General features: G+C 44.8%; 1 protein-coding gene across 6 annotated transcripts in view; it reads left to right on the top strand.

Moving 5' to 3' along the window:
- The first annotated feature begins 1686 nt into the window (after positions 1-1686).
- Positions 1687-27123, top strand: part of ATP2C1 (ATPase secretory pathway Ca2+ transporting 1) — a 67197-nt gene continuing 41760 nt past the window's right edge. Inside the window, exons 1-2 of one of the 6 annotated variants that reach the window (XM_081882926.1) lie at positions 1687-1703; positions 5040-5376. In XM_081882926.1, coding sequence (XP_081739052.1) covers positions 5302-5376 — 75 coding nt within the window. In that variant the 5' untranslated portion in view covers positions 1687-1703; positions 5040-5301. Of the gene's footprint in view, positions 1704-5039; positions 5377-16447; positions 16467-16514; positions 16535-23747; positions 23921-24797; positions 24989-27123 lie in introns of those variants that run through there. The other 5 variants (XM_081882927.1, XM_081882929.1, XM_081882928.1 and 2 more) reach the window with 5 other exon arrangements.

Genomic DNA, 27123 nt, shown 5'->3' with positions numbered 1-27123 from the left:
CCTGCCAAAGGACTCTTGATATCATAAACGTGCCACCTGAAAGGGTGTGGTGGGGGTGTCATTTATTTATTTTTATTCTTTTTTATTTTGACAAATAAACATAAATAAATAAGAATAAAAATGTGCACCCCACCATCAAGATCATTCCATTGTAACTATCCAAGCTCCCAAAATTTCAACACCTCCTGCGATGGTTTGACCCCTTTCCGTTTTAACAGTACAAATTCTACAGACACCCTCCATATCTCCTCAGAATCATTTCTCCTGTGTATTCCCCATCTTACCTTAATGGCACATGTTAATTTATCTTTAATAGCTATATCCCACACCTCTTTATACCATTCTTCCATTTTAAATTCTGCTTGCCCCTTCCACTTCCTAGCTATCATAATTTGTGCAGCTGTCAATAAATTTGTAAGCAAGTCCTTCATAGCCTGTGAACCTTCCACCCCATTGTGGAGTGGGGTCATTCATTTGTGCCATTTTGAGCCCCCCCCCCCCGCCCAAGATCTCTTGGCAGCATACTTGTTGCTCCTTCCCTCCTCACAAATACCCTGAAGTCACAATGAATAACAGCTGCTGTTAGCATGAGATCACCCTGTGGGATTTCTGGCTGAGAAGTGGATTTGAACCCAGGTCCCTCTGACTTAAGTACCCCATGGTGGTGCCTCTCGTTCAGTTATTGTTCTACGGTTATATGCTATTGGGAAGTGTGTATGGCAGTTTTACAAAGAAGCTGTGGCAAGCAAAGACTTTTCTGCTGCCAGAATAACTTTTGAAGGTGAACAAAGCAGTTTGAACAGATTTCTTTGACATAAAACTGGATTTCTAGGTAGGTAATTGAGAGTGTGTGTGTGTGTGTGTGTGTGTGTATTTCCATAGAATCAACAAGGCAGCCATTTCACAATAATATTTTAAAGCATCTTCCTGCTTTAACAAAAGTGTGTATAAGTGTCAAATATCAAACATTTGCCAGTTAATTAAGTGAAAGTACCATACTCTAACAGCAAAGCACTTCTTCTTTGTTATCATAGATAAGCATGCTGGCTTCTTTTTAAAAATCTTTTCTGGATTACCCTTTCTGTGACAGGGACACTGTGCCAAAATTCAACAACTGTTGATTTACCTATAGCTGTATTCCTCTGAAGGGAGAAACCGCACCTGTTGAACTCCTGCGATTTTTAAAGACACGATCGTTCCTTCATTCTTTTGTATTCCCTCCGGTTCACTTGAAATAAAACTGCCAGCAGATCATCCCTTTGTAGCCTAAGTTCTGCTACCACATAACTATTTGTGAAAGGGTTAGTATCTGAAATCACAATCAAATAATGCACATTCCTTTGGCTAAGGCAAGCGATTCAGGATTTCAAGAAGTAAGGTTTTGAAAAGAAAGACAGACTGAGGCTAAATTTGCCCACGGAGATGGAAATAATTACGGTGGGGGGGGTGCACTCAGACTTGCTAGCATTGTGATATTAGGACTTGGCTTCAGGCACTGATGAGGCTTCCCAGATGTAGTAGTGAGTTCTTGCTGGAAAGCAGAAGAGAGGTAGGCTGCCAGCTTCCAATAGTTGCCATGGGAACCAAAGTACACCAAGCGAGAAGCCATCTAAAAGAGAACCCCGGGGGATAGAACTGGAAAGGGGCAACTGGCAATGTAAGCTGCTGGAAGGCTTCAGCCGAGCAACTGGAAACCAAGCAGGGTAAAAGGGAGGGTGGAGAATCCCTGGTGTTTCAGCAGAGTTGGGTGAAGAGAGCGTGAGTGAGGAGCTGCATTGCTTTCCCACCATGGGCAGGGATGGGGCACCTGTGGCCTTCCAGATGTTGTTACCCTACAGCTCCTTGGCCATTAGCCATGTTAGCTGGGGCTGATAGGCGTTGCGCATCCAGAAGACTACAGGTTCCCCATCCATATCTTATGGCACTGGTGGCGAACCTATGGCATGCGTTGCCAGAGCATAGCTGTCAACCGTCCCTTATTTGGCGGGACAGTCCCAGCACCATGTCCCGCTGCTGTCCCTTATTGATGATGTCCCTTAAATAAGCTATTGAAGGTAATGGGGCCCTTTCTATGTCCAGCAGTCCTTTGTCAACAACAAATTGTTGTTGTTTTTTTGTGTTGAATATATGCTATATGGTAATTTATGGACGTAAAGCTATTTGCATGCAACAAAATATGTATTTTATCAAAGTTATTGTTGATCCCTTATTTTGGCTGCTGATCCCTTATTTTCGAGGCTGCTGGTCCCTTATTTTGAAATCTGTATGTTGACAGCTATGTGCCAGAGGCGGCACTCAGAGCCCTCTCTGTGGGCACACATGCCGTTGCCCCAGCACAGAGCCGGCAGAAGGCGAGAGCGGTGCCTCGAGTCCTCAGCTCACCTTGGGCAGCTGAGCAGCCACCATCCTCTTACTCCTGCTGTGAGGTTGAGGCTTTACACACCCTCCGGCTGGGGTCAATGGGAGGCGCCGGGCAGGGTGCGTCACAGAGCCAGCAAGGGAGGATGGTATGGCTGGTGAGCTTCAGGAAGCCACTTTGTTCCAGTGCCGGGTAGCCAGGCAGGGGCGCCCCTGCACCATCCTCCTCGTCCTTCACCCGGCACAGGGACTCCGGGCCCCACTGGCCGTGCCGTGCCATGACCACCTCCCACTTTCTGCCATACTTCTTTGCCAAGCTGAACCACAGCCAAGTACAGTGAGTGAGGACGTGCCAGGGGCCACACCGGACACCCTGCGTAGGGGCCGGTCGGGGCTGGGCGAGGGAGCGGGGAAAACACTGTTGGAATTTATTTTCTCTAAAATCTGCTCCGGCTGCTGCAGAAACAAGTACCACATTTTTTGCTATATAAGACTCACTTTTTCTCTCCTAAAAAGTAAAGGGAAATGTGTGTGCGTCTTATGGAGCGAATGCAGGCTGTGCAGCTATCCCAGAAGCCAGAACAGCAAGAGAGATTGTTGCTTTCACTGCACAGCGATCCCTCTTGCTGTTCTGGCTTCTGAGATTCAGAATTTTTTTTTCTTGTTTTCCTCCTCCAAAAACTAGGTGCGTCTGGTAGTCTGGTGCGTCTTATAGAGCAAAAAATACGGTATTTTATCCTAACAGAGAAGATGAGTATCTCATAGAGAAGACACACCCAGTCTTGTGGTGGTGATGTCAAAACATTAACTACATTTACCTTCATGAAGGCAAACAACAGTGCTGAGAATGGGTAATTGTTGGGTTAAAAAGGTAAAGGTAAAGGACCCCTGACAGTTAAGTCCAGTCACGAACAAGTCTGGGGTTGCAGCGCTTATCTCTCTTTACCGGCCGAGGGAGGCGACATTTGTCCGCGGACAGTTTTTCCGGGTCATGTGACCAACATGACTAAGCTGCTTCTGGCGAAACCAGAGCAGTGCACGGAAACGCCGTTTACCTTCCGCCGGAGTGGTACTTATTTATCTACTTGCACTTTGACGTGCTTTCGAACTGCTAGGTTGGCAGGAGCTGGGACCGAGCAACAGGAGCTCACCCCGTCGTGGGGATTCGAACTGCCACCTTCCAATCGGCAAGCCCTAGGCTCAGTGGTTTAGGCTACAGCGCCACCTGCTTCCTTAATTGTTAGGTTAATGAACCGCAGAAAGATCTATATGCATCTTCTCTTTCAATGCAAACACTTGCCTAGACTTCACACAAATTCTCCAGATACAAAGCAATATGGTAACCAGCTACTTCTTTCTTAAGGGCTAAATAGGAGTCAGAGTAGTGACAGCTACCAATTCAGGTCAAATGGCCTTATTGGCACATTGCGATAAATAAGTGGGTTTGGGGTTGCAGTTTGGGCACTCCGTCTCTAAAAGGTTCATCATCACTGCCTTATGGGAACGGGTACCTCACCTGTTCCTCCCCCAAGCCTCATCTGCTTCCCTTTTGCTGCTGTTGTACATTACACCTGGATTTCTGCAATCAGGAAAAGGAAGTGGGTGCCAGGATCAGGGGAAGAATGGATGGGGGGAAAGCCGTCAGGGAGGCAAGAGGTGTGTTGAGGATCTCTCATTTTGCAGCCCTAGGCAGCAGTGCTGAGTCCTCTTGTGGGAAGTAGCTCCCATACAGCTGAGGAAAACCTGACATGAAATTAATTAAATGGCACAATTTGGGGGGAAATAGTATCCTTGGAGTCAGAGCAGCTGCAGGAGGAAGGTGGAGAGAGGAGATTGATTCTCTCTGCCTACCACCTCCCTGACAAAAACGGTCTCTCCCAAGCTGCTATTTTCATTTCAGGAGAAGCCTCTGTGGACAGGAATGGAAAGATGCTCAGGTTGAATGTCTAGATTTCCATGAGCAGTATCCTAGTTAAATAGGCTTGAAACCAGTCTAAATTTGATCCATAGAAGTCGGCAAATGTGTCCTCTTTTTTTGCTCTTCAAAATATGGCAGCCCTTGCAGGACCTACTTTTTGAGTAAATATGCTTTAGAATCTGGTTTTGTGTTGTAGGACTAAGGGTTTAGGCTGCAAATCAAGGCTGCAAATCCAGGCCCATTTGCTTCTGAGCAAGCTCTGCTGAACACTTGGAACATATTTTCTGAGTAAATATGTAAAAGGTTGCACTGCATGCCCTTAAAGTCTGGCTTGAAATTAGAAACACTTTTGTTGCTGTTGCTGCTTAAGCCAATTTTAGCAAGACCCCACATAGTTAGTTAGTTAGTTAGTTAGATTACTTCATTAACGTAGGAGACAGACACTTTATGTAAAATATATCTGTATTTAATGTTTATCTGTTATCTGAAAACTCCATGGGAAATTTTGTATTTGAATGGTACACAAATGGCCTCTTAAAATTATCCACCCCTGTTTCCTGGCAAATTGGGGAGGCTATTTCACAAAATTTCTTTAGCAGGAGAGGAAAATATATCTAAGTTGTCACTGCAACCACAGCAACATAGTCAGCCTGGCCACCATTTTGCACACCTCAGTTCTAGCATTATTCTGTGCATTGTGTGCATGAGAGGTGAAGAATGAGCAAAGAAAATTCAGTAAAGTGGTCTTTTTATTTTTCTACAGGGGTGAAAGAAAATCTCAGGACTTGCTTCAGAGAAAAAAAAAGTCTCCTGAGAAATTTTGGCTCAGCTCCAGTTTTCACGCAAAGAAGAAAACCTATCTCTCTCACTGCTATTAATTAGATTTGACCTCTCTTTAAGAACATTTGCTGGGGAATCTGCTCTGGTTCTTTATAAGGGCAATTTAAGGCTGGCTTTGCCTTTTCTGCCTGTCCCTGTGTTGCAAGGTATTATCAAGAAAGAAAGGAAAAGATTTCAGGGGAAATATGGAAGGAAGTTTGCTTCAGAGAAGGAGGAAAGGAAATGTGGGAGGAGATGAGCAAGAGAAGAAGAGTAAAGAGGTTAGTTTGGTTTCTGGTTGTTGTTTTTTCCCCCTGGACTTGGTTTGTTTATGTTATAATATTGATATCTAATTAAAGAATTGCATAATTGAAAGTCCCCTTGCCTTGCTGTTGACAGGTTGAAGCCAAAAGGTTCATATATACCCAATTCACTGCTTCGATCAGTGGAACTGGAAGTGTTATAGGTGCCACACAGGGCCGTCTTACCCATAGGCATTAGAGGTGTGGGGCACCTAGGTGCTGGGCTCTCAGGGGTGCCAGGCTGAGAGTCCGGGACCCGAGAGTTGAGTCCGGGGAAGAGCCTGGCCGTTGGTCGGAAATGTACCCTTTCTGGCACCTGCTAAAACTTTTTTGTTTAGAAAAGCCTATCCAGATATTTAGAAAGCTGTTGTGAGTTTTAATCTGTTTTAAATTTATATTGTTATTTTAACTTTCTGAAAGTCTTAAATTATTATTGTTATTTTTTCCTTATTGATAATTTCATTGTTGTATTATTATTTTTTGTAAACTGCCTTGAGCCTTGCCCCCCGCCCCATCAAGCCACAGAATTCGAGTACATGAATCCAGACAACGTGCTTCAAATAAAAGCCATCTGTTCTGCCTATGGTGATGTGACCAGAAAACAGGAGTATATATCATACTAGTGAGACCTCAGAAATGGGAAGTGTGAAATCCTATACAGTCTCAGAGGAATGGATATTGGGAATTGTTAAACTATGCTATACTATTGCTATGGATATTGGGAATTGCTATAATTGCTGAAAATATTAATTGGATTTTCTGTGAAACAAATTGGAGGCTATAAAGTCATTCAGCCAATACTTCAGTGGGCTAGTCGGAAGCTAGAGAATGGTTGATTGGACGGGGCTGTAGCCCGTGTTTCATTTAAATAGGACAAGATTTTAATTTAGATAAAATAATTTTAAAAAACCCAAAGCATGTCTCTTGCAAGTGTCAAATCTGTTGCAGGAGCTGTTTGCTTTGAGACACGGCTGACAAATGAGACTCCAAACTTTTGCTGTTATGTAACCCTTTTTTAAAAAAGAAAAAAAGGAAGTAGGAAGTGGTTGTTTTGAATTAATACTCTTGTTGCAAGATCACCATTTGTGGAACAGCAACAGGTGTAATAGCTCTTGTTTAGCCTTGGAAAATAATTTCTGATGAAAAGAGCCCCAGTAAATCAAAATAAGTTTGAGGTAAGATTAGGTGTGCGGCTAAACAAAAAGAACCCAGTGAGCTCTAGCTACATACCAATAGCGCAGCATGTACCATTCAAGATAAGCAAAATTTATGATCATAATGCTGAGGAAAATGTCTTTAGACTCCAGCTAGGCTTCTCTTGATCTTCTTATAGGATTTATATTATCCCCATGGCTGAAGTTATTTGAGTATTCAAGCTACTCTATCTTTTCTCGGCAAAAAAAATGTTCCTTGCTACCGTTTAACTCTTTGGCATCTTTTTCACGCGCTACAAAGTCAGCACAATTTGTCTCCTCTGCGTTTTTGCTAGGAGTGATAACAGAAGGGTTGGCATTTTCCATGATCAGGGAAAAGCTGCAATGTCTGGACTAAAGGAAACTGCACATATTCTGTGGAAATATGGGAAGTAATATGCATGGCTATGGTTCATGATTCAGGAGCCTGAAATATGGATGCTAGATAGAGATATAGAGATATAGATATCTATACATACATCTATATACTGTATACATCTTGGGTGCCCTCCTCGGCATGGTTCATAGCTTCTCTGAGTTATTCTGAAGCTGAGGCTCCAATACTTTGGCCACCTCATGAGAAGGGAAGACTCCCTGGAAAAGACCCTGATGTTGAGAAAGATGGAGGGCACAAGGAGAAGGGGACGACAGAGGACGAGATGGTTGGACAGTGTTCTCGAAGCTACCAGCATGAGTTTGACCAAACTGCGGGAGGCAGTGGAAGACAGAAGTGCCTGGCGTGCTCTGGTCCAGGGGGTCATGAAGAGTCGGACACGACTAAACAACTAAACAACAACAATAGATATACATATACATATAGATATATTGATTCTGCATGTCTGAGCCAGAAGGAGCTGCTTGAAGGGACACAGACAGCTTCTGGGTCTGGGATTCTTCCCCCTTGCCCTAAAGTTTAAAATATTTTTAATGCAGTGATAGGGGCCCTGGAATAAGGAGCAGCGGGCAACTCAGGGTATACAGTGGCACCTCAGGTTACATACGCTTCAGGTTACACTCCGCTATCCCAGAAATAGTACCTCGGGTTAAGAACTTTGCTTCAGGATGAGAACAGAAATTGTGCTCCGGTGGCGCGGCGGCAGCAGGAGGCCCCATTAGCTAAAGTGGTGCTTCAGGTTAAGAACAGTTTCAGGTTAAGAATGGACCTCCAGAACGAATTAAATTCTTAACCCGAGGTACCACTGTATTGGTATTGGTGCTTAGTTAAGCATGGAAGGGCTATATAATGGGCTTCAAGTTCCTTTTTACCAATCACCTCATTGGGGGGAAGCTTTCTCTTTTGAAGTTATGGCACCCTCAAATTACCACGGATAGTGTTGGGGTGGCCGTAGCTGCGCCAGCCATCCGGGGGGAGGGCTCAACTCTCCCCCATGCCACTGCGGGAGAGCGATCCCTGCAGAGGCTTGGGAGTGAGGTTTCGCCCCTCCCAAGCTTTCTCAGGAGGAGAGCGGAACCCACAGAGACTTGGGAGGGAAGCTGCACGCCCTCCAGCCTTATAGTTGGTGGGGCACAGCTGGTGGGCATGCAGGGAAAGGGGGAGGCTGCCGGCAAAACTTCACAGCTCCCCCACTTGCTGGGGCGCCCCTGAGAGGCCAGCGCTCTGGTGCGATGCATCACTAAGCCCTATGGGAAAGACAGCTCTGGTTATGACTTGGTAAACTTGGATTTTGCCTTCTGTGGAGTCTTCTGTTGGGATAACAAATGCAGAATTGAGATGAAAGACAGTTTTACTGAGCAGGAGCCAATGATGTACATTTTCTGGAAAACTTTGAATGGGGAAGTTTTCATTTTCAATTTGATTTGCACAGGGTAGTTTGTACTAGGAATTTTCCTGATGGCCCTAGAGGGTGATCTAATTTAGCACATTTATTTGACATGTTTTTAGTAAACAAAGCTAAAAGCTTTGAAACTGCCAAGCCTGTCGAATATTTATTTGGAGTTGGTACCCATCTATTGTTACAAAAAATTACAAAACAGAAAACATGCTGCAGAAACATTAACCTCTGTAACATTTTACACCCCAGACCACCAGCAAGAGCTCAAGGCTTGCTCCAGCAGGATATTGGAAGACATGGGATCTGTTTGGTCGGTTCTCCTACACTCTAATAACATATGTACTCCGCCTTTCTATGAAATATTCAAATTTTTAAAGAATCCGAAATAGACTTGAAACATTAAGGATGAGCTTTGCAATCAGAAAATAAATACACAATGATTTTTAAAAATGTCAGTAAAGCAAGTAGTTGTTCCCAGCTGATTTCTCTGGGCAGGTTCACAATTGCAATATAAATCATAGCTGTGCCTGTTGCTTCACGTTTTTCTTGTACTGCAGATCTACTGGCATAAGCCCATAGAAAGTTTGAATGGATGGATGTGCTTTATGCCAAAGTTGGAGGCAGGCTTTTCTCAGGTTGCTTCCCTCTGGCTGATGTTCTGTTTCTGCTAAAGCTAGATCACCTTGCAAAGGTGGCAGGTTGCCATGCAAGCAGATGGGCTGCAGAATAAGCAGCCAAGCTGTCACTCAGGAACATAAAGCACATTGACTAAGGGCAGGATTCCAGGCATTAATGACGAGAATGGCGTCTAGTGCAGAGTTTTTACATCTCTTGTAAAAGAGGCAATGTTCCACAGAGTGATGGCAGAGCGCTGGATTAATTCTGAGAGCCAGTCACAATTTCCAGTAGGCATTTATAGAATACAGCCTAATAGATAAGCAGCTGACCTAGTAAAATGAAATAAAATGGAATAAAATCTTTCAGGGCAAGCTTTATGGGTATAAGGAATGCAGTGCCGTGGATTCATAATTAGTTCTCAGGAATTCCCTCGGGGTCATGATTTTTTTGACCAATGCAGACATAAATGTTATGGCTTCAGTTCCAAGGCAGTTTTCCTCCCTGTTCCTCCTCAGTCCACTCTTCCACTTTGCTTAACAGAAGCCTGATGAAGAGTTCTGGTGGATTTAGAAGCTCCCTATTTTTGTTGGTATGGGACACAGGTGGCGCTGTGGGTTAAACCACAGAGCCTAGGGCTTGCCGATCAGAGGGTTGGCAGTTCGAATCCCCGCAATGGGGTGAGCTCCTGTTGCTCGGTCTCTGCTCCTGCCAACCTAGCAGTTCGAAAGCACATCAAAGTGCAAGTAGAGAAATAGGTACCGCTCCAGCAGGAAGGTAAACGGCGTTTCTGTGCGCTGCTTTGGTTTGCCAGAAGCGGCTTAGTCATTCTGGCCACATGACCCGAAAGCTGTGTGCCGACTCCCTCGGCCAATAAAGCGAGATGAGCGCCACAACCCCAGAGTTGTCCACGACTGGACCTAATGGTCAGGGGTCCCTTTACCTTTACCTTTATTTTTGTTGGTTACATGTGAAAGGAAACTTGGAGTTTTATAAAATAAAAGTGGCAGTTTATCCCTTAACCATGCATGCAAATGTTACCTCCATCTTCCTTTGCTTGGCTTATTTGGTGAGTTTCTCTCTGAGACAAGCTTCTATATTTGACATGCAGAGAATTAGCAAACAGTATCCTCAGGAAAGGACACTATCATCCCTGCTAAGAAATTAATAATGGTGCTTCATATTTACAATACTCCTGAAACTAACATGGAGAAACATAAACTTGATTAAACAAGATCTTAATGAATGGCAGGAATGAGTTCAGCATGCATCTGGATTTCAAGACAATAATCGATCAGCCTAAATGTAAGAAATTCAGTAATGTGCACAATAATTGTGAAAACTATTATGTCCATGGATGTCTCCAGTGTAGTGACAATTAAACCACTGACACGGCTGTAGTCAGTTGTATATCAGCCTCAAAAAAACAATAAATCACTTGAGGCCAATTAAGTTAGATCTTTATTCTAGGACAGGGGTCAGCAATCTAAGGCCCGTGGGCCACAAGAGGCCCATGAGGGGGTCGTTTAACCAGCCCATGGACCCTGCCGCCCACTCGGGGACAACCCCCCCCCCACGCTCAGTCGGCTTCCGTGCACCGCACTAAACCGGCGCAGAACAGAGCGGGGACCGCCTTCCATGACGCTGGCCAGATTCCCATTGGCTGCAGGAAGCTCTTGTAGCCAATCAAAAGCTGTGCACGCCTCCGCTGCACTGGAAGGAGCACCGGAAAGAGCATTTGCACACACTCTGGCCCACCGTGGCGTCTGCGGGACCGTGAACCGGCCCAAGCCACAAAACCTTTGCCGACCCCTGTTCTAGGAGGTCTTGCCCCAAAGAAGCAGTTGCAAAGACTGAAGTGTCCACTAGGACCCTTCCTCTCCAAGGTCTTTCCCCCACATTCTCAGGCTGTGTCCATGCACAACCACCCTATGCTCTGCCCGTTTCATTTCTCTGTGGGTTCTTGGAGACCAGGGGGGGGGGGGAGAGGAGCTGGAGGCAGGAGAGGAGAGGAGCTGGAGGCAGCAGGGGGAGGAGACTCCCTGAATTCTTCAGCAGCTGGCCTCCACTCTGCCTCTTGGCCACCCTCCCCTCCAGCTTCTGCTTCAGCCTAAGAGTCAGAGTCTGAACTGGGCTCTGCTTCACTAAACCCTGTTACCTCTCCTGCTGCTGACACCTCATTCTCCTAGTCCGCTCTTTCTCCCTCTGACCACTCATCTTCATTCCCACCACCAACCCCCTGGCTCTGGGCCTTCTTCTCCTGGGGATTCCCAAGGTGGTTCCCCCGCTGGGGTCTCCCACCACGTCTCTACATCCAGCCAGTCCATGACACACTCTAAAGATTTGTTTCAAAAAGGGCAAGCCCAAATGGACTATTTTAGAAGCTGGATGTCCTATCGTAACTGGTGTGACCACTGCGGCTTATCCTGTGCTGCCCTCCCAAACTCAAACATGTCCAAGTTGCCATGTAGTTGAGACCAGTCTGAGCTATCGCTGTCACTGTGAAGATATTGCAGAAGAACGTTGTGCCTGTGAGCCATAAACTTTATAATTAGCTGAACAGAATTAAACAGGGTAGGGTATTGCTCTACTGTCTTAACTGCCTTCCCTCAGTAACTTGGCTGATCACAGAGCTCTCATTTTTAAGCTCTAAAGTGCATGCTTCCAGGGAACAAGTGTCTGGGAGTTGCACAGTAATAGAATCATAGAATTGTAGATGGAAGGGGTCCCGAGGGTCATCTAGTCCAACCCCCCAAAATGCAGGAAGCTCAACTGAAGCATACATGACAGATGGCCATCCAGCCTTTTTAGTTCTGCTGCTGAACCACACTGTTGACTCATGTTAAGCTTGTAATTTACTAAGACCCCTAGGTCCTTTTTATGTCTACTACTTGGCAGCTCCTTTTCTGTCTGCTTCAAATCTGCTGTGAATCAGCTGGAGAGTACAGCAGCTTCTGGGCCTCTTGCCCTGGTGCTCTACCAAATCCTCCACCCTCCTTCATCCCAGACCTGTGTACTTACTGTCTAGTAAAGTCCATGGAGGCTCTCAAGCTTCAGTGGTACCTCGGGTTACATACGCTTCAGGTTACAGACGCTTCAGGTTACAGACTCCGCTAACCCAGAATTCATCATCATCAACCTTTTATTCGGCCGTCAGTCAGAAAAAGTACATTTGTCAATACACAGTTAAACATCCAGGAAGATTTTAGAGCTTAGCCAACACTAAAATGGGCTAAACGGATAGCCCCATATCAATACAGTCAATTATAGTCTTGTGACGCTTAAAAGCTAAAAAAAGAAATTTGGCCACCAAGGAAGGTATAGCTCTAGTGACATTATTCAGCAAGTATAAAACCTGGTTTTCTCCGGGTAGAAAGCTAAATTGACATAGGAGTGGATCTATAAAATTTTGTCTAAGCTCTGCATAAGAAGGGCAAGTCAAGAGAATGTGTTCGGTGGACACCGCTAACCCAGAAATAGTACCTTGGGTTAAGAACTTTGCTTCAGGATGAGAACAGAGATCATGCTCTGGTGGCACAGCGGCAGCAGGAGGCTCCATTAGCTAAAGTGGTGCTTCAGATCAAGAACAGTTTCAGGTTAAGAACGGACCTCCGGAACGAATTAAGTACTTAACCCGAGGTACCACTGTACTCAGAATCAAGTGCTACAGTTTTGAAGCAATACCAGTGTTCAGATCACTATACTGTAGTGTGCGTTTTGAGAACAAGTGAGGATTATAACATATAGCTACGATTCCCCTACAAATGTCCATCAACTCTGGGGGTGGAGGGCTGCCCCCTCAAATATTTTAGGGGGGCAAGGCCCCTCATCCCCTAGGACTTGGCCCCTATGATTCTAGGCAGGCTGATCAAGGGAGAGGCTCCCCTTCAGGGATTTGGGTCTCAAGCTGCAGATTACATTTTGGTGATATGAGGGTATTTAGCATATTTTTCTATGGGGTTTATCAGCTTGTTATATATTTAGTGTTTGAGAGCACCTAGAGCTCTGGCTTATGTTAAGTTGCGCATTTCATTCACTTCAGGCTCTTTATCTTTGCCTGAACCTTAGTTCAGCAGGTTTCTCCCTCGCACTTGTATATGTAATTATGAATTCCGCTTGGCTTATTAGCTATCTAGCATTTCCACATATCCCATTGTTAACTACCTAGCAACTCTGCATAATAATGAAGTAATTTCTTTGGCCCAGATCCACATAACCTAATTCTCCAGCAGGATAAAGTGTGCGTTCAACTTTTTGCTGGGTCAAACAGGCCCAAACGCCAGTGGCATCATGGATGGTTCAGGTTCAGCTGTCCAAAGGGTGTTAAGAGCAGAAGAATGTCTGCAAAAGTAACAAGTTTGTATAGAGAGATTGGGTTGCCTGATCACGCAGACAGGGAAATGACTTGGCACTTTTCAGAACTGCTTCTGGAATTCCTCCCAGTACACACTGCTGTTATAAAATTTAGTCTAATATTGGGCATTTATTGTCATTCCTGCGCTTGAGCATTTGGCTTCCTACAGCAAAAAAGAACTGTGTATGACAGTTTGCTGCAGATTTCTAGAAGGTGAAAGTAAAAAGAAAGAGTCACATGTACACGTCAGATTCTTGGCCTGGGTGTGTCACTTTAATGCCGTACTTCTATTAGTGAGAACTGGTTTAGCTCCTTTAAAAAACCACTCCCCTGTGGATCTTGCATTGCTGCGTTGAATAAATCTTATCAATCATCCATTTCATATAACCGGGGACCTTTGAGTAGTGGCTGTCATGCATGGCAAATGGTAAATCTTAATTCATAATTAAACCTGGTGTGTTCAGTGACATGTAGAGATGGTGGCATGCAAATGTAAGTATCTCCTATAAAAAAAGTCCTATTTTAAGTCTTCTGAGAGCTGTTAAAGTTTCCTTTTTGTTGGGAAATAGACAACTATTCTCTCTGGTCAGACACCCTGAATGCTCGTAATATTGCACAATGCAATATTAATTGCATAATTATAATTGTCATTGTGGACAGAACAAGAGCCAGGACTACTCGGCAGTTAAACCTCTGCTGTGACTCAGCTCCCCATCCTATTGAGTCCCACTGCGTATCTCCTAAGACCAAATTGCTCTTTGTGCTGCTTTTAAAAGTGCCTTGCAATTCATGGATAGTAGAGGCTGCTCTATTTTGAACCCTGGATAAAAGGTGCAGACTTTTGAAAAGGTGTGCTTTTAAGTAAACAGAAATTTGTTCAGAGGAATTGTGTGCATTCCCGATGATGAATTTAATAGGAATAAGCTATTCGAAATAGAAGAAAGCATTTTTTGTTTTGTTTTGGATGTTCATTTAAAATGGGGTGGGTGGGGAACCTGCAGCTTTCCAGAAATGACTATAGCACCCAGTAGCCATGCTGCCTCAGTCTCATAGGTTGTCTATCCCACCCTGCACCCCCCGCCAATTTAAAGAAATTAAATGATTTCATTTGCTCTTGTGAAGAAAAGTAAGGTGATGTACTCTTGAGGATACTGCTGTGATGGGGGCAAAACCTTCCTGACCATACTGACAGGTACAGTGGTACCTCAGGTTACATACGCTTCAGGTTACATAAGCTTCAGGTTACAGACTCCGCTAGCCCAGAAATAGTGCTTCAGGTTAAGAATTTTGCTTCAGGATGAGAACAGAAATCATGCAGCGGCAGCGCGGTGGCAGCGGGAGGCCCCATTAGCTAAAGTGGTGTTTCAGGTTAAGAACAGTTTCAAGTTAAGAACGGACCTCCGGAACGAATTTAGTACTTAACCCAAGGTACCACTGTGTAAGATTTTGTTTCAGGGATCTAGGAAAAAAACAGCAAGTGTCGAAACACCAAGTAAAAATGGAGGGGGCATCTATACATTTACAAGAGGGACCCCCCTCCCCCACAGAACGCATACAGAACCCAAAAGGGTGTTTTGTACTCTTATAAAAAGTTCCCTCCACACATACGACTTTTCAGGCATTTTGCTAGTGTGAAATAAAATGCATTTAAATTCTGGCATTAATTTGTCGATTAGATTTATATCCTGCCCTATCACCATAAGGGCCCTTGGGGGCAGCCCAGGAAAACATCAAAATCAATACTTAATTACAATTTAAGATGACAAACACCATAGACTAAAAGAGCTGTATAAAAGAGTTCCAGGACTGCTCCCTAAAGACCCTTCTGAACCGTCAGCCTTCTGAGAGACTAAGGACAGCAAAGGACACTGATTTTGCTTCAAGGTTGCCCAGGCTTAATTGTAATAATAATAATAATAATAATAATAATAATAATAATAATAATGATAATAAGAAGTACCCCGCCCATCTGGCTGGGTTTCCCCAGCCACTCTGGGAGGCTTCCAACAAAGATGAAAAATACATTAAAATTTTAGAAACAATTTTAGAAATAATGGCTGTCATTTAAATAGAATCAAATGCCCTCTCGCTTTCCTTTCTTATGTTACTTTAAAGCAGACTCGGCCTGCGCAGCCCTACAATAGAGGACTCATTCAAGTGGAGGGACTTTTCCTGTAAGATAGGACAGATTGTCACCCTGATGATGTGAGGTGGCATGGGGAAAGATTTCTACAGCACCAAGCTACACTTATTTTTGTAGTTAAGGTAAAGGTAAAGGAACCCCTGACCATTAGGTCCAGTCGTGGCCGACTCTGGGATTGTGGCGCTCATCTCACTTTACTGGCCGAGGGAGCCAGCGTACAGCTTCCAGGTCATGTGGCCAGCATGACTAAGCTGCTTCTGGCAAACCAGAGCAGCACACGGAAACACCGTTTACCTTCCTGCCAGAGCAGTACCTATTTATCTACTTGCACTTTGACGTGCTTTCGAACTGCTAGGTTGGCAGGAGCAGGGACCGAGCAACGGGAGCTCACCCTGTCACGGGGATTCGAACCACCGACCTTCTGATCGGCAAGTCCTAGGCTCTGTGGTTTAACTCACAGCGCCACCCGCGTCCCTTATTTTTGTAGTTACTCAGAGCTAATATTCAATACCTGACAATCTGCCCTAGGGAAGAAGTTCTACAGCAGTAATCTACATTTGTGGTTACTTAGAATTGATATCTATTAACTGCTGCTTAGCAACTGAGTTTTAGAGGAACCAGCCTAACTGCACAAGCAACCCAAGCAGTCTTTCAAAACACTTGGCCTAACTGGGTGTGGAAGGGAGCGTGTTGCTTGGATCATGCCATGCAGCCAAGGTTAAAAGGGGGTGAGCTACAACAGACCTGCTATTGTTGTGGCAGATCTAATATCTCACCACAACCTCTTCCTGTCAGGTGATGATCAACATTGAGGAGGGAGTCCGTGGTGGTAAAGGGTTTCATGCAAATCTGGAAGCAGCACACTTTAAGAAGGAGGAGGACCTTGTTAGTGGTTCCTCCTTGACTTTTTGGAACTCCTTCCCTAGAGAAGCTAGAGACTGGCTCCCTCCTTGTTTTCCTTGCACCTGCAGGTGAAGAATTTCTTGTTCCAACAGGCTTTTGGGAACTGACTGCTTTTAATGAGGGGGCTGGTGCTGTGGTGAGTTTGTTGTGGTTGCATGTTTTTAATAGATAGTTTATATCTAAAGTTCTAATTCTATTAACGTTTAATTGTTTTTTTAATTAACACCCCCTTTAGTTCTTAGTTTATCGATATGTCACCTTGAGCCCCTGTCAGGGGAAAAGGCAGGGTATATATAATATATAATACAGTGGTACCCCAAGTCCGTTCTTAAACCGAAACCATTCTTAAACTGAGGCACGCTTTCCCTAATGAGGCCTCCTGCCGCCAGTGCTCTTCTACCGTTTGGCTTCCATTCTTAGACCGAGGTAAAGTTCGCAAACCGGAACACTACTTCCGGTTTTGTGGAGTTTTTAAACCGAATACTTTGTAAACAGGGCTGTTCTTAAACTGAGGTACCGCTGTACAGCGGTACCTCGGGTTACATACGCTTCAGGTTACATACTCTTCAGGTTACAGACTCTGCTAACCCAGAAATAGTAGCTTGGGTTAAGAACTTTGCTTCAGGATAAGAACAGAAATCGTGTTCCGGCGGCACAGCGGCAGCAGGAGGCCCCATTAGCTAAAGTGGTGCTTCAGGTTAAGAACGGACCTCCGGATTGAATTAAGTTCTTAACCCGAGGTAGCACTGTATATAATATAATATTTAATATATAATGACAACCTGGAGGGCATTGAATACTGTCTGGGTAGGATATGGAAAACAAAAGTGCTGTGAGGAAAAGCTGAAGGCACTAGGAGCATTTAGCCTGCAGAAGAAAAGACGTAAGGGCTCATGGATAACGCTTTCTAAGGGCAAAGGTTTGTCCCTAGAGGGCAGGACTAGATCTGCTGGGCTTAAGTTATAGGAAGGTAGATTTTTATTGCACACAAGGAGAAGCTTCTTAACCAGAAGAGGCATTTGACAATGGGACTGATTATTGATGGGTAGATGCCGTGCCAAACACTTCTTTCCTTCCTGGAGGTCTATAATCAGGTGCAGAGACAGTCATTTGATGGGGCTGCTCTAGATCTGGGGTTTGTATACTGAGCAGGAGGTTGTGTGAAGGCTTGTGCTGTCAATACTCAAGGCGTTTTCTCTGCAAAGCCCCTCTGTGGTGGTGCAGATCTGAATTAATCACTATTTGCAGTTGACCTTGCATAAAGGAACCAAATCCATCCAAACAGAACATTCACTTGTTTAAATGTTCTGTGGTAAGAGGACAATTTCCAGTAGAAAATCTGTGTGAGGTGTGTGTTGCTATGCCACTAAGGAACTGGGCTCCCACTAAGCAGGCAGGACGAAAGGATACTCTGGTATACTAACACACTGACAGACAGACAATAGAATAGCAGGACCATAGCTTTTAAAAATATAACTGGAGGTATTTAAACATGCATAATCCCCGCCCCCCACAGGTCTGAAAAAAATACTACCACAAGTAACCAATACCAAGATTAGTGATGCTCATTTAAGATCTTGGCTAGATGGGATAAAATGCTGTTATGGATAAGCAAACCTGCATTTTTTTCTATTATTGCCAATGAGCTTAGGTACCAAGTATAATTAATTACTTCCTGTTTCATCCTAATGGTAGGGATGGGGAACCTGTGGCCTTCTGGATGTTGTTGGACTACAACTCCCACCAACCCCAGCCAGCTGTTAGTTTCTGTTTGCCGCTGTTCAGTGTTTTAGAGTCACAAGACTCTGTTTACATTCCAGAGACATTCCAGGCTGTTGGAAGTCTCACAGGAGACGGATGTGACGTTACTGGTTTCCTGTTCCTTTGTTTGTTTAAGTTGCTCTCTGCTTTCACAGAGAGAGGATGTGTTTTCTGTCTGCGTAGTAAGAAATAAAGCATAACGATGTAGCCATAAATCTCATCACTTTCGCGTGCTGCTTTGATTCTCTGCTGAATGGGAACGTGCCTGGAGGCCTCATCAAAGGCTCAGGTCGTTAATCACGTCGGAGGGCGATTCCGGAAGATGAGCTTTATCAGCTCGGTCGAACGCAGATTCTGACACCAGCATGGTCAAGGATAATAGCAATTGTAGCCCAACAATATCTAAGGGGTCAAAAGATTCTCCAACTTAACCTAAAGTCTATATAGTGGTACCTCAGGTTAAGTACTTAATTCGTTCCGGAGGTCTGTACTTAACCTGAAACTGTTCTTAACCTGAAGCACCACTTTAGCTAATGGGGCCTCCTGCTGCTGCCGCGCCGCTGGAAGCCCGATTTCTGTTCTTATCCTGAAGCAAAGTTCTTAACCTGAAGCACTATTTCTGGCTTAGTGGAGTGTGTAACCTGAAGCATATGTAACCTGAAGCGTATGTAACCCGAGGTACCACTGTATAAGCCTTGGAATTCTTCATGTAAATTTGACCCATCCAATAAGTAGCTATGTAAAGAAGGCTAGAACAATCTGGAGGGAGGGAAATAAACATACTGATGGGTATGAACTTTAATTCATCAATTTTTTTGGCTGCTGAAGAAATGTAATTTAAAATGTGTTTTTTTTTTTATGGTTTTTCTCAATCTGCAGGTCAGGGTTATTTTGGGGGGGCGGGGGAGAGGTCTTTGACTTATACATGATTTAGTACCTGAAAGTACTGTGAAGTGGTTTGAACTAGTCAATGCCACCATTAGCAGTCTGGTAAGTAAGCATTTCAATTTCTGAAACCCAACAGGGATAAACAGACACCTCTTTATTCCTTTCTGTAAAACGCTGCTCCCTTTCAGAAAATTGCATAAAATGCATGTACAAATATCACAGCTGTACATTTTATTTCCTGTTTTGTGGAAACCAGTTCTTGCATAAATAACAGTCTGCATATTTGTCGGTTCATGCTGCATTTCTAACCTTCAAGGCCATTTATAACATACTGTGTGAAGTGCCTTGGTGACATTTAGCTTCAGATGGTGTGAAAGTGCGGCTGTTCACCACCACCACTTTGGGAGTGCATTCCATTCATCCTCCAGGCCTGTACTGACTTCTGCGCAAAATTCTTAGTGCTGTATTTTAAAGCAAGGAATCAATGAAGCCATTAATGTATTAAGACCAAGAAAGCTATTTTATTTAGGCTGCAATAATGCACCCACTTCCCTGGAAATAGTCCCTGTTGAACTCAATGGAACTTCTGAGTAGGCATGCATAGAATTGCAGTAATAAAGAGACTCACCACATGTTCAAAGTAAACATGGAAAATTTAATATTGTTCTAAGTGAGGACACCTCTAGAGATTGGGGTTTCTTTGCATTCCTTTTTGGGGCTGGTTCAAGCAACACACTTTTTCAGACATCCTGGTTAGAGGGTCATGTGGAAGAAATTTAGCCATACCTACAAGCAAGGTTAGCCCCATGTATGTTTCTGCCTTTAGTAGAAAAGCAAACAGAAGAGAAAAAAGGAGTATTAATTCATAATGGCTCTCAAAACTTTGTATAAAAAGGTAACGGGACCCCTGACCATTAGGTCCAGTCATGGCTGACTCTGGGGTTGTGGCGCTCATCTCGCTTTATTGGCTGAGAGAGCCGGCATACAGCTTCCTGGTCATGTGGCCAGCATGACTAAGCCGCTTCTAGCGAACCAGAACAGCACACGGAAACGCCGTTTACCTTCCCGCCAGAGCAGTACCTATTTATCTACTTGCACTTTGATGTGCTTTCGAACTGCTAGGTTGGCAGAAGCTGGGACCGAGCAACGGGAGCTCACCCCATTGCGGGGATTTGAACCGCCGACCTTCTGATCGGCAAGTCCTAGGCTCTCTGGTTTAACCCACAGCGCCACCCGCGTCCCTTGCAGATGCAAACCTCTATTTTCCTGATTTAATTACATTCTTTTCGCTAAAATAGTTGCAAGCAAATTGAAGGCTCAGCTCAAAATTTCTTCAGGCTCTGCTGACATACATGTACAAATACTGCAAATGTTTTGGGTTAGGATTTTTTTTTCTTTTTTGGGGGGGTAAATGTTAACTACCTTTCTTTCTTATTAAAAGGATTCTTAAATTCCCACTGGTGTTTGCACAACCCTTGCAGATCTTCTTTGAAACTAGCAGCTACAAAGAGGCTTAAAGTTTTACTGTTGGCTCTTTCATATGCCAATTAGAACTTCATCACCTCACTTCTTATTTTAATTATTCTTTTGGAAGAAAAAGAATGGAAAGTAAAGTAAAGCACTTCAAAAATATTTTAAACTTGTAATATAGTTAACATAAGATTAAAGGGAGGCTGCTGTGAATTCTTTTTAACACCTGCAAAACACAAGTGCCAATGTAACCTGAAAGGTATACGTAACTTTTCTCAATAACTAAGTGTCGAGATTTCTCTAGACCAATCTTTACAACTTTTTTAGCATGGTGAAATGTTGGGTGACTCAATTCAATTGGGTGCTCAGCCCATGGTGAAGTGTGGGTCCAGATTAGAGTGTAGCATTCAATGCACCCATTCCATCACTGCAAGGACTTTTGGCTGACCTACAGACTTTCCTCTCCCTGTACCTGCCTCAAATGCCTCCTAAATCTGTTCTGGATCCCCACGTCATCTCCTCGGAACCCTCCAGAGCAGATTTGGGAAGGCTGCACAGAGAGGAGGGGGGAAGTTCTGTTGGTCAAATGGAAATCCTTGTGATACATCAGAACTTGAAAGTGAATACTGCACTACATACTGCGGTCAGTGCATTAGATGGTGTTGAGTTTCCAACTGCAAATGCCACTTGAGCAGGACGAATTTCAGACTTGTGGCCAGCATGACTAAGCCGCTTCTGGCAAACCAGAGCAGCGCACGGAAACGCCGTTTACCTTCCCGCCAGAGCGGTACCTATTTATCTACTTGCACTTTGACGTGCTTTCGAACTGCTAGGTTGGCAGGAGCAGGGACCAAGCAACGGGAGCTCACCCTGTCATGGGGATTCGAACCGCCGACCTTCTGATCGGCAAGACCTAGGCTCTGTGGTTTAACCCACAGCGCCATCCACGTCCCCAAATGACTGTAACACAAATGTTGAGAAGTGGATGCACATATCCTATTTGGTTCCATGCAGCAGAACACAGGGATCTTGCATATTTGCTTCTCTTTGTGGATGTGTCAAGTTGCCCTGATTCTGTAACGACAAGAAAATTACTTTTGTGGTACCTGAAATTAGTCGTACTTACTTCAGCATGAGTATTGTTAGGCACAACAGTTGTGTTCATGCGCAATTACATGGATACTGTTCAATCCTAGCCTTAAGACTGCTAACTGCATCAACAGTGAGTTAATTACATGTTTCACTTAGGAGTCCTGCAATAATTTCAGGCTAAACAAATGGCCGCATGTACTCCGAATTACTGGTTAGGGCTGTATTACAGGCACCGCAGCAACACTATGTCACAATCTGCCTTGTCTCTGAAGCAACTTAATTGATGGGATTTCTGCATGGCTCTAGTCAGCTACCATGTAAAGCCTTTAAAAACTTATATCCAATACAAGAAGGGAAATTTGTGATTTTGCTAAATGTGACATCCTGAGTGTAATTTTGCAATTTGTTGTCGTTTAGTCGTGTCCAACTCTTCGTGACCCCATGGACCAGAGCATGCCAGGCACTCCTGTCTTCCACTGCCTCCCACAGTTTGGTCAAACTCATGCTGGTAGCTTCGAGACCACTGTCCAACCATCTCGTCCTCTGTCGTCCCCTTCTCCTTGTGCCCTCCATCTTTCCCAACATCAGGGTCTTTTCCAGGGAGTCTTCTCTTCTCATGAGGTGGCCAAAGTATTGGAACCTCAGCTTCAGGATCTGTCCTTCCAGTGAGCACTCAGGGCTGATTTCCTTAAGAATGGATAGGTTTGATCTTCTTGCAATCCATGGGACTCTCAAGAGTCTCCTCCAGCACCAAATTTTGCAATACATGGATTTGCAATACATGGATTTTAATTTCATCCATCAATTTTGCAACACATGGATGAAATTTAAATAGGCACCGTAGTCTTGCTGTGCTGCGAAGAGGTGGGTATGAAGCCATGTTACTAGGGCCTGGGCTAATAGTGGGTGCAAATCTAGTACGGGGGGGGGGGGGAGAGAACCCATAGAAGTGTGCATAGAGAATTAGAAGCCCGCTTCATTGTAAAAGTAGAGCTGCAAGGCATGCAGGGTGTCTCTGACTGGTCACTCCTGGGAGTTACTGGGCTGAAAGGACCATTTGGGTCTGATCAGCCACAGGGCAATTAATTATGTTAATGGCGGAAGGGTATACTGGATGGCCATGCGAGGTTGAGGAACACAGCCAGGTGCACCCGCTCAGTGCACCTGCAGGTTAGACTTGCCCAATGAAGATACTTTTTCCCAAGACCGGCTGTGAAATTGTTCTTCAGGCATTCAGGAGAGTTGTGACATCTGGAAATTGTCTTATTGCCCTCCTGGAAATCACTGCGGTTAGAGCATCTGCTCTGCGCATTGAGTCAGAGCCCTGCCTTAAACCCCGGAGAGCCGCAGCCAGCCAGTGCAGACAATATTATATTTATTTATTGAATTTATATACCGCCCTGTATCCGGAGGTCTCAGGGCGGTTCACAGAAATACTGAGCTAGAAGGGCCAATGGACGGACTGGGCATAAGCTTCCTACTTAAAAAGCTTCTTCAATAGATAATAATAAATAATAATTTATTATTTATACCCCGCCCATCTGGCTGGGTTTCCCCAGCCACTCTGGGTGGCTTCCAACCAAATATTAAAATACAGTAATGCATCAAGCATTAAAAGCTTCCCTGAACAGGGCTGCCTTCAGATGTCTTCTAAAAGCTTGGTAGCTGTTGTTCTCTTGGACATCTGGTGGGAGGGCGTTCCACCGGCGCCACCACCGAGAAGGCCCTCTGCCCGGTTCCCTGTAACTTATTCTAGACAAGGATTCTTTGCAAGAAGAAGACAGCTTTTTGTGCAAGCCACCTGCGGCGAGTGCAAGACGACCGTGGTGGTGGGATGGGTGGCCACCGCGGTTTTCGCAGCATCTCTGGCGGCCCAATCCCACGCGCGTCCCCTTGCTTGGGACCTCCCTCCCCGCGCGGGTACAGCCTTTGTTGCGTTGCTGGAGAGCGGGGCCGCCGCCCTGGACGCCAAACTGGGGCGGGCCTCCCTCCGCGAGTGGCGGCGGGCGGAGTTCCGAAACCGAGATCGAGCAGTCTCCGCCGCCGCGGGGCTGCGCATGCGCGGTCCCTCGCGCTCTCCGGGCGGGAGGGGCTCCTCTCTCTCTCTCTCTCTCCCTCCCTCCTTCCGCTCCGTGCCCGCCGCTGGCAGCGGAAGTGAATGAGGGCGCTGAGGTGGAGCGCGCGGCGGGACGACGGAGAGAGAGGATGCGCCTGGGCCGCTGCGAGGGAGTCGAGCCACGGACCGAGCGCTGCGGAGGGAGCGGGAGGGAGGCGCCCTCGAGCGGCTCGCACTGAGGGGGCTTCTCACTCGGTAAGCGGGGCGCGCCGGGCGAGACGAGGCACTAATAATAAAAATAAAAATAAAATATCACCTCAGCTCTGAGGCACGGTGGTAATGGGGCGCGCGAGAAATGGCCGCGGGCAGGCGAGTGTGGGGCGACCCTTGGAAGGCGGGGGGGAGGGAGCTGGGGGCATACCGTGTTGCGCCCCCCCCCACGGAGTGTGTGCGCGTGTGTGTACATTAGACACGTGTACATGCGTGTATATATGTGTGAGAGAGGTGTATGTATACGCGCGCGCGCGCGCACACACACACACATACGTATGCATGTGTATATATATATATATATGTGTGTGTGTGTGTGTGTGTGTGTGTGAGGTGTATGTATGTGCGCGCGCACACACACATGTATGTCTGTATATATATTGTGCCCGCCCGCCTTGTCCTCGAGGGGTTCCTGCGGTGCATTGCCACCTCCTTTCCTGTTCAACTCCCCTCTCGTCTTCCTCTTCTTCCCTCTCCCCCCCCCCCATTTATTTCTCTCCTCCCCCCCCCAGGTGTGCGTGATCCGGTGTGCTCCATAGCAACAGACGCCGAGGAAGGGGGGGGGTGTTGGAGAAAAGAGCTGACAGGTGTCAAGTTGGGGGGGGAGGGGGCGGTGACGGTTCTCTCTTCTGGCTTTTTATTTTATATTTTTTGCAGGCAAAGATCCCCTGCCACTGGTGCCCCTTGGCCATAATCTCGCTTTTTCCTGTTTTGTTGGGATTGCAAATGTTTTCCCACTGGAGAGGGGGCTGCATCTGGGGGGGGGGGTGGGCAGTGAAAGGGAAAGTGGTGTGGCTTTCCATCTGTTTGGTGCTGCTGTATCTTCTATTTCTTTCTCTTTCCTTTTTTCCCCCCTCGCTAGTGCTACATCATTTCCTCCCTTCATCGATGTTGCTGTGTTTGCGGGCAGGGGAAACAAAGCAGCCGCCTGGAATATAGAGATCTCTCTCCGCCCTTTACCTCTCAGTCCTCTAACCCCAGGGTTGCTGCTGTTGCTGCCACTAAGGTCTTTGTAACCATCAACCCAAGAGCGGTTTCGATGGAAACATGAAGGTAAATATATTGACAAAGTAACAATTGTGTTTCCGGCTTGTGTGGGAGATCGCAACTGTTTCTTGTTTCCTGTTTTTTTGGGTTTTGTTTTGCATCTTATTGATTAGCTGACAAGGGTGACTCTTGAGGTGTAGGTTTGTTTCAGAGGTTCTCTGCAAGGTGCTGGATGAACTTGTTTCAGACTATGGGACCTTGGTTGTGCAGCAGGTTCACCGTAAAACATTTTCGTAAATTGTTGTGCTTTGCCTAAACCCAAATGTTGCAGCTCAAACGGCAGTGTTTTATATACCCCAGTAAATGATAAACTCTTGTGTACAATCCCAGAGCAGTCCAGTTTACTGTTATTTGGTATTGCTTGCTTCTCCTAGTAATGAAGAGATTAAAGTTCAATTTTTTTCTTTTCCAAGCAGATACTGAACACTTGAGGGCATATTGATTAAGATCAGGCTGTGATTGAACTTGTTGAAAAAATGCTCAGAGGAATTTTTAAAATATAGAAGTCTGGTTGATGCTTTTTAAACAACACTGATACAATAGTAATTGTGAGCTCTTAGCTCAAGCCCTTGAATTCTATTATCTCAAACCATTTTGGAATGGTTAAAAAAAATCAATCAAGCAATATATATATATATGCATGCTATGAAATCAAATATCTGAACTTAGCAGCTATCCTTTTTCTGGATCTTCTGAAGGAAAACAGTTAATAGAAATCGGAACCTGCATAATCAAGATGACCGATGTTAATTGGAAATAGTCATATGGGAATTATACTCTAAATTGGCAAGTGCTTTCTTCACACTGATCTTCTAGCGGATTTTGTGTTAATTGGTTCTATTATCACTAGGGCTTCAGAAATGCTAAGTGGGCTGCATGGATCAGTTTTCACCCTTCTAAGGATTCCAGAAAACACCAGAATGCTTCATTGTTCCTTTTTAAAATTCTAATAGGTATCTGTATTTTACTCTTTACAAAAAGCCAAATTGCAACTGGGGAAGGGCTGAATTTGGGTTGTGAAAGTGGTTTGAGAATAAGGGTCAAACTCCTCTTCCCCAGGCACCATTGCTCCAAACAAATTGACAGTCTCTGAAGCAGCATTTCATTTAAAAATAGCATTTGGAGACCTAATAATTGATGCCATGTAGTTTGTTCCCAAGTTTGCAATCCTGTACTGTACACACTTTTTAGCAGTAAGCCTCACTGAATCCAGTTGGATTTTTTTACTATGCAAGCATATGATTGTACTGCACTTCTCCAGAAATACTTTGCTTCTACCCTTGTCATATCCATTTGATTTAAAATTACTTGGGTGATGTTAAATTATGCTGATAAGCATGGCTATTTACTCATCTTCCATTCAGCATACTGATGCTATTGTTTCCTGCCAAGCTCATTTGTGTGAACAGAACTTGAAGTTCTGTAGCACTGATTTGGGTTGATTGTTGTTCCTGAAATAATCTTGGTATAAAACTGTTTCACAACAAATGCCATTTTGAGATTAAATCAAGGGCCCTTTCCACTCCATATTTGAAATGGGCTTCTAGATAACATGGAAAGCTGTCTTAACTGCAGAAGTCAGCACACAATAAGTGTTTTGTCCAAATACTATGGAGTTGTGCCGTGTGTTTGAAGAGCCACATAATACGTCTTCACATTAGTTAACAGAGTCCAAGGCTGCTATTGATCGGTTGGCAACCATTTGTCTATTGGGCATGTTCTTACATAACTGCTGCACTGAAGATAATCAGCGAAAGATACTAGGTGCAAAATACTTGTAGGCCTGTAGCTGGTACTTCTTACTAGAAGTTTAAACTTCACACAGGTGTACTTGGACAGGTGTACTTGGTTGGGTTTCTTTTTTTTCCTCCAGTGAGAAATATGTCATTGAATATGAAGCTTTGCAATTAAACCTCCAGCTTGTCACTAGCCTACAAATATTTTTTTGCAGCCTTCCTGCATATCCTCACACCAATCTCTTGTAAGAAAAGAACCAATAGATGTAAAGGGAATGCTTTTTCTCAGTCATGAACAGAAAGGGTAGCGCAAACCAGTAACTTAGAATCATAGTATCATAGAATTGTAGAATTGAAAGGGTCATCTAGTCCCCAGTAATCTCAACTGAAGCAGTCATGACAGAT

The sequence above is a fragment of the Podarcis melisellensis genome (assembly GCF_964234715.1).
Source record: "Podarcis melisellensis genome assembly, chromosome: 12".
Classification (NCBI taxonomy): Eukaryota; Metazoa; Chordata; class Lepidosauria; order Squamata; family Lacertidae; genus Podarcis; species Podarcis melisellensis.
The sequence above is the reverse complement of the archived record's forward strand: the minus strand, read 5'-3'. Positions and strand labels throughout refer to the sequence as shown.